Source organism: Rhinolophus ferrumequinum, chromosome 12 (assembly GCF_004115265.2).
Source record: "Rhinolophus ferrumequinum isolate MPI-CBG mRhiFer1 chromosome 12, mRhiFer1_v1.p, whole genome shotgun sequence".
Lineage (NCBI taxonomy): Eukaryota > Metazoa > Chordata > Mammalia > Chiroptera > Rhinolophidae > Rhinolophus > Rhinolophus ferrumequinum.
This window is the reverse complement of record NC_046295.1, coordinates 8,770,166-8,782,506: the sequence shown is the minus strand read 5'-3', so window position 1 is coordinate 8,782,506 and position 12,341 is coordinate 8,770,166. Positions and strand designations below refer to the sequence as shown.

Below are 12,341 nucleotides of genomic sequence, written 5' to 3'. Positions count from 1 at the left end.
CAGAAACAATAGTCCCCCGAGAGAGTTTTCAATAGCAGTTCAGATTAAAAAATTTAAATTCAGTTCCTGCCTCCTGATTTTGACTCATCTGTCACCGCTGGCAAGTTATTTTTCTTCACTGTTGATACTTAGAGCCCAGTGAAAATACTTGGATATAATATAATAAGGAAAGGTAGTGAAAAGTATGTAAGTACTGGTGATTCTTAAGAGAAAGTTATAGTACATAAAATATCATTCCAATTATTGGTTTCTAGTTTATTGAATAGTCGATATTTGGGGAGCGTTAAAATCGTTAGAAATTATAAAATACGAGTCATTCTCTCAGAGAGCCTATCTGATCCTGATTACCATGAAGACAGTAAATCGTGGCGCCCCATGACCTTGAAGATCATCGGGAGTGACGGCAAGTACAGTGTTGTGTGTGCTCACATGGTAGATGTGGTAGGTTCTATAATGCCAGCCGTGCTGCCCTTCTTTCTGCATACTCATCATGATGTCTGCTGGGTTTGTGATGATGAAATGAAATGCTTCAAGAAGAGGGGAAGTGCACCCAAATGGGAATAGGTGCAAATATAATGAGCCTTGGAAATCCCTCCCATCCCCCTGACCAGTACAGTGTAGATGGGTGTGTTTTTCATCCTTGGGAACTAATTCTTAAGCCATGAGCAACAAATAAAAATCTGTAATGCAGACACGTGACTGTTCAAACCATTCTGCCTTTAAGATCAGTTAAACCCATAGCTGCAAATGAAAATGGGGGGTGGGTAGAGAGTTCTGTAGCATTCCTAGGTCGTTTATTACATTCTGTATCAATATTAGGCACCTGTAATCTTAACATATAATAGTAGATTTGGGTTTTTTTGTGGGTGGTGTGAATGAGATGGTGCAGGTTGGTTTGATTTCAGGGCCACCTTTAGTGTAATCCCCGTCACCATATAGGATGCAAGTGCGTGGCACACAGTGAGAAATCATTAAGATGACAATGATATTGATAAAGATGACATACATAGTAAGCCAAATCAGTCATCTCTGACTTGATCGGCCCAGTACTTGGCACAAAGCAAATGCTCAATAGAGCCTTTTGTATTGGATTACAGATGTGTCTGGGTGACCATTGGAAGTATAGGAGTTGGAAGGAGTTGATCACCCTTCCAACTTGAGATGGGTTCCTTTCTCACTGCTAGAAGCTAGACCAGTAGATTAAGAAACACCAAGCTGAAAGCCAAGTTTGGTTGCATGAGGAAAATGACTAAGGAAATACATAGTACAGCAGGTCCTCAAGTAACATCATTTCATTATAGCATTGATGGGATGCCACAGGAAATTCACTCTTGTTAATATCAATTAGCCTGTGGTCAAATTGGCGATGTTATACGTTGTATTGCTTCATCGCGGAACCATCATGGATGTTAAGTGAGGACTTACTGTATTAATAATACATAAGGGAAATTCCCCTCATTTTGTGTGGCCTGGGGTTGGCTATGCTTCTGTGAGCCTTGTTTTCAGAATATGCAGTTTGTCTAAATTCCTGGATGATACAGTTTATGGCTCCATTGCAGTGAGATCAATTCTGCTGTGCCATGTCCGTGTATAATTGTGCCTCCGAGGGGATGGTTGTTAGTTATCATCAGTCCAAGGGCCTTTTTTTGCTTGGTTGGTTTTGACTCCTTTTTTCTCTCTGGTTTGGTTTTGTTTTCTGTGCATATCTTGTGCTTTTTGAAGAATTTTAATGCTATGACAACGACTCTGATTTCTGTATCATACAATTAAATCAAATGGGGACAGTTCTCCCACTAGAGGTTGGGTCTAATCTTTTGTTACCAAATATCAAGTCAGTATAATACTGAAGACAGTGTTGTTTGTTTTTTACCCCCAACATAAAATGGCAAAACTCCATCCATGTTTCCTGCCCCTTTGCATCACAAGGTGTCTAAAATTCACACGTGGCTTTATTTATTTATTATTTTCTTTATTTTGGCTTCCCAGTTTGAACATCTGTTCTTTCCCCTTCACCCCTTTCCAGATGTTCCCTAGCTGTGGTGACCTCTGCACTGTGTAGTGTTGTCATCTGGTGGATTGTTTGTGACTACATTCTCCCCATCCTGCTATTGTGTCTCGATGGTTTCAGAACACAGTAGCCGTCAGGACCCTTTGACAAATAGCTGTTGTGTAAGTGTCCCCATTCCATTTCTCTACGAGTGCTTGCTCACCTCTGGTGTCCAGTGTCTGTCTCACGATGCATGTTTTTCTTACTGTCAGCTCTCCTGGCTTTGTTCGTTTGCCCTTTTTCAAAAGTTCTTTTTCTGTAACTTGTCAGTTAATGGGGTGGTGGCGGGAGGGAGGTCTTCACTGTTCTTTTCTTTCTTTTTTCTTTTTTTTTAAAGATTTTATTGGGGAAGGGGAACAGGACTTTATTGGGGAACAGTGTGTACTTCCAGGACTTTTTTCCAACGCAAGTTGTTGTCCTTCAGTCTTAGTTGTGGAAGGCACAGTTCAGCTCCAGGTCCAGTTGCCGTTGCTAGTTACAGGGGGCGCAGCCCACCATCCCTTGTGGGAGTCGAAAGGGCAACGCGCTGAGCCATCCGGGAGCTCAGTGGCAGCTCAGCTCAAGATGCCGTGCTCAATCTTAGTTGCAGGGGGCCGAGCCCACCATCCCTTGCGGGACTTGAGGAGTTGAACTGGCAACCTTGTGTTTGAGAGCCCACTGGCCTATGTGGGAACCGAAGCAGCAGCTTTCGGAGTTAGGAGCATGGAGCTCCAACCGCCTGAGCCACCAGGCCGGCCCCTTCACTGTTCTTTTCATACAAGGGGTATTAAAAACAACAAACTCGATTTTTAAGTTGTACCTACTCTTAACAGATTTTTTTGAAATAGCAATTTAAAAAGACACCGAACTAACTCCTTTCCCCTGTCAAGAATATTTAGTTTGGGATAATTGCAGTAGTTTTCTTTAATTCAATTGGCTGTACAACTTTCCTCTAGTTTTCTAGGGTTACTATCTTTATTAGATGCTTTCCAATCTAGCAAAAATGACTTTCCCGCTGCTTTTCTGGCGTTTGTAAAGATTTGGCTTTGTAGCCAGGTGGCCTAGTGAACGTGGCATCCCGTTTCATCTCTGGTTCTGCCATCGGACACAGCGCGCGCTCAGCAGGTAGCTGCTCCCCGAAGAAGCCTTTTGTCTTGACTTTGCGGAATTTTCTCCTATCTCATTTCACTTCTTCCCCCTTACAGTTATGTACAGTTTTCTAAACTTGATGTTCAACAAAAATAGAAAAGTAGAGAAGACTGGAGTCCTTGGTTGCTGTTTGTATTTCTGCATGACTGACACTGCTCCTAACTCCCTCCCATTTTCCTTCTTTCCCAAAAGTAACCAGAATGCCTTTATTAGGTTGATAGAGGCAGCATTTATATTCTCTTCACATCTTTTTTCATCCTTCATAATATCTTAACAGTGAAGAGACTTCTTTTCTACAGAAGACTGTTTCCCTGTAAGAAGTTTAACTGGGGAACATCCCAGAGTTAAGGCCAAGAGCACGGAAAGGAGGGTGCAGCCTGAGAGGCTACGTTTGACTGCTGCCCTAGCATATCTAAGCTGCATTTGTTTTTCTCTTGAGATTTTTTCTTTAGCTCATATTTCAAGAATTTCTTTTCTTGTTCCAATTTGGGCTTGGGAGTTTTAATAAAGAAATATAAAAGTTCTTCTAGGACCTCCTCCAAAGTAAAATTCCATGGCAACCAACTCTAGTGCTTTGAGTATCTTCATATGGCTAGAAAAGATTGTAAAATCTAGCAGACTCCCTTCTTTTCAAAATCAAGGAAAAGCTGCTTAACATGTTTGTATTTATGACATTTTCTTAAATGTTAAGTACAAACTTACTATTGCATAGGCAGATATGCTGTATTTCTGATGTAGATTATCCTTGTAGGTAGTTTTTCCTTTACTTCTCTTAGTAAGCTTACATTTCCACATATTCTGACTCAAGGGCGTTATGTACTGCGTAGATTTATTATTTTCAAACTATTTGCAGTGGCAAAGCTATCTCGAATAGGTGGAGTTCTAAATGGGTGGAGTCGATGCTAATAATACTGAGGTGCTTCGTGGTTGTATTATTTTTCCCAGGGGAAGTTTTCAGTGGGCTCCATCAGGCTCTTTTCTTTTTACTATTCTGTGTAAGATACAACCTTTTGTTGTTGTCATTATTACTGACATGTGCCATTGCACTAGACCCAAAGCAGTGTTCAATTTAGCCTGACTGATTAATTTGTAATTTACGGAAACCAAAGCTTTCAACAGTAACAATGATGTAATCAGGTATAATCCTTGTAGCTGTCTTTTGAGGTGATTACTTATGTGCACCACCGTTGGCATTCACCTCTGTTGGCCGATGACGTAGCATCGCCTGGTAGGTTGTGACAGGGTGTGCTGGAGAACATGACTCTGATGACATTTCAGATTGCTGTGTCAGACTCTTAGTGGGAAAGGCACATCTGGGCCTCAGTCCCATCATTTTGAAAGCTCGTTTTATGTCAGTGGTCAACGACCAGGGTAAATAGTGCATAGTTGCACTGATGTATTCTTTCCTTGGAATTGAACATATACGTTCAAAGCATTTTGTGGCTTGACAGGTGAGAGACCTGTCTTTTCACCTTTTGCTTTGCTGTATGCCTGAAGTTGCAGATAACGTTGTGTCCAAAATCTGACAATACTAGGGCTCAGAAGATACTGCAGAGAAGAAGAGATAAAAAGTAGGACTGAGGATTCTGCCAGGGAAAGATGGAAAGGAGAAAATCCATATGCTGAATATTGCTCTGCAAAGCCAAGTGATTGGCCTGGTTTGCAAGGTGGGAGGTGGTTGTTCCTACTTAACCAGTGGCAGAGTTTGGAAACTTCACACGTTGCCAGCTTATCCCACCTTACCAGGTGTTACTTACAGGATGTCACAGGTAATACCTAAGTGTACTTGTTGGAAAATTTCCACTTTATTGATGCATAACCTACAGACTGCTGTTAATGGAAATAACTGGTGAACTGAATCTTCACTGGTGTGATTCATGCGTTCCAAATGTCTATCGTGCTCTTATTTATTTATTTATTTATTTTTATTGGGGAAGGAGAACAGGACTTTAGTGGAGAAGAGTGTGTACTTCCAGGACCTTTTTTTTTTCCCCCCAAGTCCAGTTGTTGTCCTTTCAGTCTTAGTTGTGGAGGGTGCAGCTCAGCTCCAGGTCCAGTTGCCGTTGCTAGTTGCAGGGGGCGTAGCCAACCATCCCTTGCGGAACTCAGGAATCGAACCAGCAACCTTGTGGTTGAGAGCCCACTGGCCCATGTGGGAATCGAACCGGCAGCCTTCGGAGTTACGAGCACGGAGCTCCAATCGCCTGATTCACTGGGCCGGCCCCTTCTCTTATTTTTAAAGTTCCATGTAAATTATTAACTATTATGTTAGCCACATTTGTATTTACACTAGTTTTATGGATCTTTAAAAAAGACGTTTCCCATCAGTCTAAAATTTGATTTAGCAGTAATTTCTTGTCTTGAATAGTATTTAAACGTTGTAGTAATAGTTAATTGAAGAAATCAGCCTTGAATTTCCTAAACAGGAAATGTATTGGTTCTTGTTTTTCCTTATGTTAATGATTTTACAGTGTGGCAGTTGTCTGTCTATACTTTTGGCAGTAAGTGGCCTCATTTGAAAAGTAGGGTGGTATTTCAAAAAAAGCCATAGGAGTCTCATTTTCTCCATTTGTAAAAACCGAGATAAAAACCAGGAGCCTTGCCCACAAGGTGAAAGGCTTTAGGACCACAGTGGCAGCCCAGGCCCTGGACCTGGGCTTCAGAAGTGGCCGTGGAGGCATCGTGGTTGGGTTTTGTTGTTGTTTTGTTTCACTTGATGAAAAAGTCTAGTTTCAGATCCTTACCAGCACTACTAAACATTTCACCCTCACACTGTATAATCAGAATTTTAAAATAAATACTTTTTTCGGGGGCAGAAGTCACATGCCACGGCAGTTGGTGTCTTAATCATACAACTGTGTCTGCATATACTCTTTCTACTGTTAGGCCATTCAACATTTAGGATGATAAAACTTGATGAGAAATCCTGAATCAAGCATTGGCTCATTTACCCAGGATCAGTTTCCCTCCGTGAAATGGAAGGCCTGTTTTTTGAGGCTTCCAGAAATACTACAGGTATAAAGCAAAACAGTTGGGATAGCAGCCCCTCCCTTAACCCTCCTCCCTCTCTTCCCCAAACAGACTAAAAACCACAGACCTCCACTCCAGACTTCTGCTCTGGTACAGTATAACCCATTGTTTTTGGTTTTGTTTTTTAGTGATGAGAAGTTAGCATTTTACGAAATGTTGACTGTGCTGTGCTTTGGGTAATAGTAAGATTATAGGCATTTACTAATCTGTACTATGTTTTAAGGACCTGGCTTTGGTTGTTAACTAACATGATGGTAATGCAGGCATAGGAAAGAGGTAGGACTCCTAGTTTGTTGCGGTGGTTTCTTTTTACTACTTACGAGCTGGGTTCGAGGCAGTTGTTATCGGCTGTCTCACCTTTATGTTTGGATATGAGAGGAGGAAGCGTTTTTAAGTCAGTGTTTTCTCTTACAGATGAATACAAGTTGAGTGTGTGTACCTATAAATGTGTGTGCATACAGTTCAGTGTTTCCTTATCTCTTGAAGAAAAGAACTGCATATAAAATCTTTTCATATCTTCTGCTGACAATTGAATGAGGCATTTAAAAACACCCTCTACTTATGAAACAGGTGTTCTGTGTGGGCTTAATCTCAGGGTGTTATTTCTGATTTGTGAATTTGCCTTCTGGGCAATTTACTCTCAAGGGCATTAGTTTCTTGAGATTTTTAGAGTTGAATTAAATCAAGTTTCACAGAATTTAAGCAGTTTCACTTTCTTGTTAATGGTACTTGGTGAGTTAGTAAATGGTTGTAATCAAGACAAAACTTGAATGTTGCTTGAACACATTTTTAAAATTTGAAATGTTATATGAAATTGGTATTAACTCAGGTTTATTGCCCATACTCTTAGCTCTGAGGATTGAATATTGTGTAGATATTTATAGTCACATTCTTTAGAATTTGGAGTTTTAAATGATTTCTTGTTTTCATGACTGGAATTCTGAGAATCTGCTTTTACTTTGGGACACAAAGATTTGTTTTACTGATTGATTTCTTTGGTGTGGGAAATCTTTTTCCAAAAGCAAAGTACACTGATTGTCTTTGTGTGACCTTCATAGAAAAATTAGATGCTTTATTTCAAAGGACCTTGATGTAAAAATGTGAAAGTGTGTTTCAGGTTTTCGCAAATGTGTTTATAGAAAATCCTATTAATTCTCAATAAAATAATTTGCACTAGAGTGCAGAAATGCCTTCCTCTGTCAAGTGGTTGAAAATTGTTTCAGTGAATATAATCTTATTTTTTTCCAACTGTTTTCAGAGTAATTCTTCAGTCCAGTGTTCAGAGCTGTAAAACATCTGAACCTAACATTTCTGGCAGTGCAGGCATTGCTAAAAGAACCACCAGATCTGCTTCAAGAAAAAGCAGTTTTAAAAGGTGAGAAAAGAATCCTACTCTTCTGAAAAGTTCCAAACATTGGTTTTCTTTCCAGTTTAATCTTTTGGAGCTAGAAATGAAGATAGGAAAAAGCACAGTCCCTGTGATGGGACATTGATCCAATGTGTTTGACTTGTTCATCATCTAAGAAAATCTGGACCATTTAACATAGGCTTTTGTTTAGTTTTGTTTTTCAGAGTTGATGCTCAACACTGGAAATGTGGTCTCTGGGTCATAATATGGGAAAGTTGAGAATGTTGTGTATATAAGTTCTTAATTAAGAATTTCCAAAGCTCTCTATCAGGAATTGGAGGAAATCTTTCTGTGTATCAGATACAGCATAACTGTTGGAGAATTTGCTGCAAATAAATGTGACAGTGACAGTGGAAATATGCAAACGTTAGAGAGTTTGCCATCCTTCCTTACCTAGGGACTATGTTCTCAGCCACAGCCCACGCCCAGCGGGGCTCATTCTTTGACTCTGAGCCCAGTATCTTTCACTTCTTTCATTAATACAGGCTTTGAAAAGAAATGGACACGTTCTGTAACCAAATCCTTTCCTCACTGTTGTCTTTGGATGTTTGTCGTGAACTGCAGGCACACATTCTATTTTTTAACATATTCTAAAAACAGATCCCTTTTAAGGGAAGAGCAGATAACCCACATGCAGTCATCTCAGGAGTGGAAGGCAGGCCCCCTTTTCGTGTTTGTGTGTCTTTGTCTGGAGGTGGCAACCTGTGTGGTCCTGTAGGAGGTACTGCACTCACAGCACAGTGGATATATCACGATGGACTGCAAGCGCCTGAAGATAATGCCAACCAGACTTTAAAATGTCCTTCACAGATTTCCTTGCTTCTTTTTAATTCTCCTGCCCACATACCTTTGAGTTTGGGGCCCTAGGTGCCCGTCTTCAGGGCTGAGTGAGTCTGGTGCAGTCCCGCTGCAGCCTGTGTCCCAAGGGGCTGACAAACTGGAGAGCCCTGTGTGTTTTGCGTTTTTAAGGAATTGTTTGGTTCTGCAGTTTTTCCTCTGCTGATTCTTCTGTACAATTTTACTACATAACTTTTACCTGTATGAGAATGTGATCATGCCCCAGCACAAGTATTTGAGAATTGGGCACTGACTTAGGATTTAAAATGTTTCATTAGTAAGGTATCAAATATTCATACTAATTTCACTTGAGAAGAATGTCAGAGTAATTCTTCTTACCAAAAGCAAAGATTTAAATATATTGTAACATAAAACCAGAATGTTATTTATAACAGTGAGAAAGAGGAAATGGTCTGAAGATTGAGGAATTATGCCAAATGAATCCAGTCATGTTTTTAAAGATACTTTAATGATCTGGATAAATGCTCATGAAGCAATAAATGAAAAGAACTACACATAAAAATAATGAAGTATTAGTAGAATTTTTTAAAATGTATAATGTACTTTATATATGTGTATAGAAATGTGTAGATAGATAAATATTTATGCTTATAAATATTTATAGATGTATATATTCCCATATATGTATAGAAACAAGATAAAGGAAAATATGCCATAATATTAACAGTTCTGATGGGTAGGACAATTGGGGATTTTTCTTTTTATTATCATTTTCTGTTTTGCCCCAACTTTCCTACAATTAATGGGGCAAAATGGAAATATTTTAACTTTCACACTTTTAGGGAAGTAAACTATTAAAAAATTCAAATCAAAAGCCTGCCATTAGTGATAGACATGTTTTGAATGCGGATATTCTTTTGTAGGTATAATTGATCAGGCTTCCATTACAGTCGAGTGTGTCTGGCCCATTTAACCTGCTTTCTGCTTTTCTGGATTGTGTTCTTCAGGTTTCAGAGCACTAGAGTCCGGAAACTGGGCTGGGTGTGCCCAGCCACACCCTGTTCCTCTGCAGGGTGTGACCCTGCGACAGTTTTTCCATCTAGGTTCTTTCTAGTGATCCAAACTTGTGCTCCTTGGCAGAGGTGGTTCCCGACGGCAGTGAGCATCTGCCTGAGGTCCCTGGACCGGATGCTCTCAGGGGGCTAACGTCGAGTGCAGACTAAATATGTTTGCCTAAATGCTGAAACGGCCCAAAGCAGTTTCCAGGCATGGGGGATGGTGCTGAAAAGGAAAAGCAAAAAGGCGTCTTAAATTTCCAAAATAGACTTTCAGAGATTGGAAGGTGCAAAGAAGTAAACCAGTGATAGTTAGCTGAGTTTCACAGTGTGTTTATCCCCCAGCCACATCCCCCCATAAGGGTCACCTTCTCCTTCCAGGGCTTTGGCCTGTGTTCCCATAAGCTGATGAGCCACCTACAGTTCCCAAAAGAAAGACAAGTACGTTATGCACAGGTCCCACTCCCTGCTTCTAGGAAATAATGGGAGTCAAGGCAGCCAAGCTGTAGCCTGAAGCTTTTATCTTACTGAATAGTACTCATTTTTAGTTGGATGGTGGAGAAGGATTTGACAGATTTGTACATAATCTCATTCAGAGCAAAAAGATACGAACTGAGATTATTGAGTAATTTTAAAGTGTTGAATAGAGTGCTTTTCTTTAGACAACAATACAAAAAGAAAGTACACCCTTTCAGTGTATGTTTGTAAGTACTTTCAAGGTGGCTGAGTTGCCGGTCTACTGTTACTCCCCTTTGTGAAGCCTTCTCTTTTGCAGGTTTATGTTGCTCACATGTCATCGTCGTCATCTCTCTTGTGCCGTAGGAACTTGACCTTTCATTTCCAAGTTCTGTTCTGTTCCTAGAGGCTTCCGGGATGAAGACCTCACCTACACTCACTTTCCACTGGCATGGCTCTTTTGATTTTTGACAGTTTACTGAAAGGCTCTGCAACTTTGGAGAATTTTTCCACATACATGTTAAAAGAGCAAATATTTGCTGACTGAAAAAATATGAGTATTCTCATAAGCATTTATTGGGGGAAAAATGCCACCATTTTTCTCATGGCAGATGGTTATTCCATCATGTATCCATTGAATATAAGTCACATCAAAACCTCAGTCTTGTGTGACAAGCTCACACAAAACTGGCAACCGCAGCAGTTCAGGCTGTGGAGTGTCTTGTGGTGGATTGGACGCAGCTGACCCCCGTGCCAGGACGGCTCGTGTGGTACCTTCCTCATTCCCTTTCGCGTTGATTTGGAAGAAGCAAATGAACGGGCTTCTACACCTCCTACTTTCTGTTAGAGCTAGAGACCCATTTTTCTCTTTTAAGAGTTAATAAATTCAGTGAAGAATTGGCCTGTTTTTCAGTGTTCTCTCTGAAGAGCTCTTTTAGAATAAGTCTTGAAAATGTCATCATCGTGCCTTCGATTGAGTACATGCAGCCACCTACCTCATTTGATATCATTCTGTTCCTGTCTATACACAGCTCACCCATTGAGTACGTGTTCTGTCAGCTCATGCTCTTTGTGGCAGTCTTGCTTTTAATTATAACTTCATCCATTTTCTAAGAAAACTGTCATGTACAAAAGACTTTTATTCCAAGTTGCATTATTGGGAACCATCTGCTCCACCTGGCAAACCAACCAAAAGTTCATTGCTTTGGGCTAATTATTCATATTGTGAGGGCTCTTTCCTCAGCCTCTGAAACCGTCAGTCTCTTCACAAGCCCTGAAATTGGGAGTAACTACATTTAGGACTTTTTTAAGTCTTGTCATTTGTGATTCTTGCCTTCATCATCCCTGTCACTGCTTCTTGTCCCTTAGAGTCTCAGATCACAGTGTCTGTTCCATCACCTTTAGGCTTTAACTTTTTGTTATTGTCATTGTCTCCAAAAGGACATCAGTCTGTAGAAGCCTCAATGTTGTATCTAATTTTTTTTTTTTAATGCTGGTTACCTCAGATCTTTTAAAAGATTAATCTCCCTTTGAAATTCCAGTTATTTCCCCACTTGCCAACTGACCTGGACCTTTAAACTCAGTACTCTCTTGAGGTCTCCGAAAACTACGTGATGAAGTTAGATGAGCTGCTCTGATAGAGCGTCATCACCCTCATCCATGTGAGGGCCACTTCCAGACTGGAATTGGTTTTTCTGACTCTTTTCTTTGGCTTTGGTTTTTCTCTGAAAGTTGCTATGTAGCTGAAAGTAAGATCTAATAAATTGGGGAAGGAAACGAGGGCGATAGGGCGAGGATCTGTCAAGGGCAGTTACTTAGGAATGAACGGGTGTCCTTGGGTGTCTTCGCCAGGTGCCACCTGCCCGCCTCCCTGGTTGGGTGTTGGCGGCAGGTGGCCCCTTGCGGCTGTGTGTCGAACGCACAGCGGGGCACCCAGGCGTGGTTGCCTTCTGCGCTTTGCTAAACTGGAAACTGCTTGAGGTGCCAGAGCTTTTTCTGTGACCGACTTCTGGCTTTGGAAATAATCAAGTAACACTTCTTTATCTTTTCGTTCTTTCACTTTTCCCACAGCCTGATTCCTCAGAGGGAAGGAAGGAAAAGGAATGCTTTGCAGCAAATGCCCTTAATGGCATTATGGTACTCTCATTGCTCGGCTGCTTCTCTGCCCTCCCTTCTTTTGTTTTCTTGTCTTTTATTTTTCTTTATTTTCATTTTTTGCAGAACTGAACCTTTTTCTGCTCTGCCTTTCTCTCCTGTTTGTCTTTATGGTTGACACTGTACTGTCCTTTCCCAAGTATTTGTCATTAAAGAATTATACAAAGTGTATACTTTTTAGCATGTCAGTATTTTTTATTATGTTGCCTTCCTTGTCTTTGATAACTACCTATGGGACACTTGAAAGCCTTCGTGGTAAAATCCT

General features: G+C 40.6%; 1 protein-coding gene across 11 annotated transcripts in view; it reads left to right on the top strand.

The window, feature by feature from the left end:
- CDC14B (cell division cycle 14B) overlaps nucleotides 1-12,341 on the top strand; it is an 85,018-nt gene that overhangs the window by 67,039 nt on the left and 5,638 nt on the right. For 4 of the 11 annotated variants that reach the window (XM_033123086.1, XM_033123087.1, XM_033123084.1 and 1 more), the window contains one exon: nucleotides 7,464-7,580. In XM_033123086.1, the coding sequence (XP_032978977.1) occupies nucleotides 7,464-7,580 (117 nt within the window). Of the gene's footprint in view, nucleotides 1-2,023; nucleotides 2,170-7,463; nucleotides 7,581-11,992; nucleotides 12,334-12,341 lie in introns of those variants that run through there. The other 7 variants (XM_033123090.1, XM_033123088.1, XM_033123092.1 and 4 more) reach the window with 4 other exon arrangements.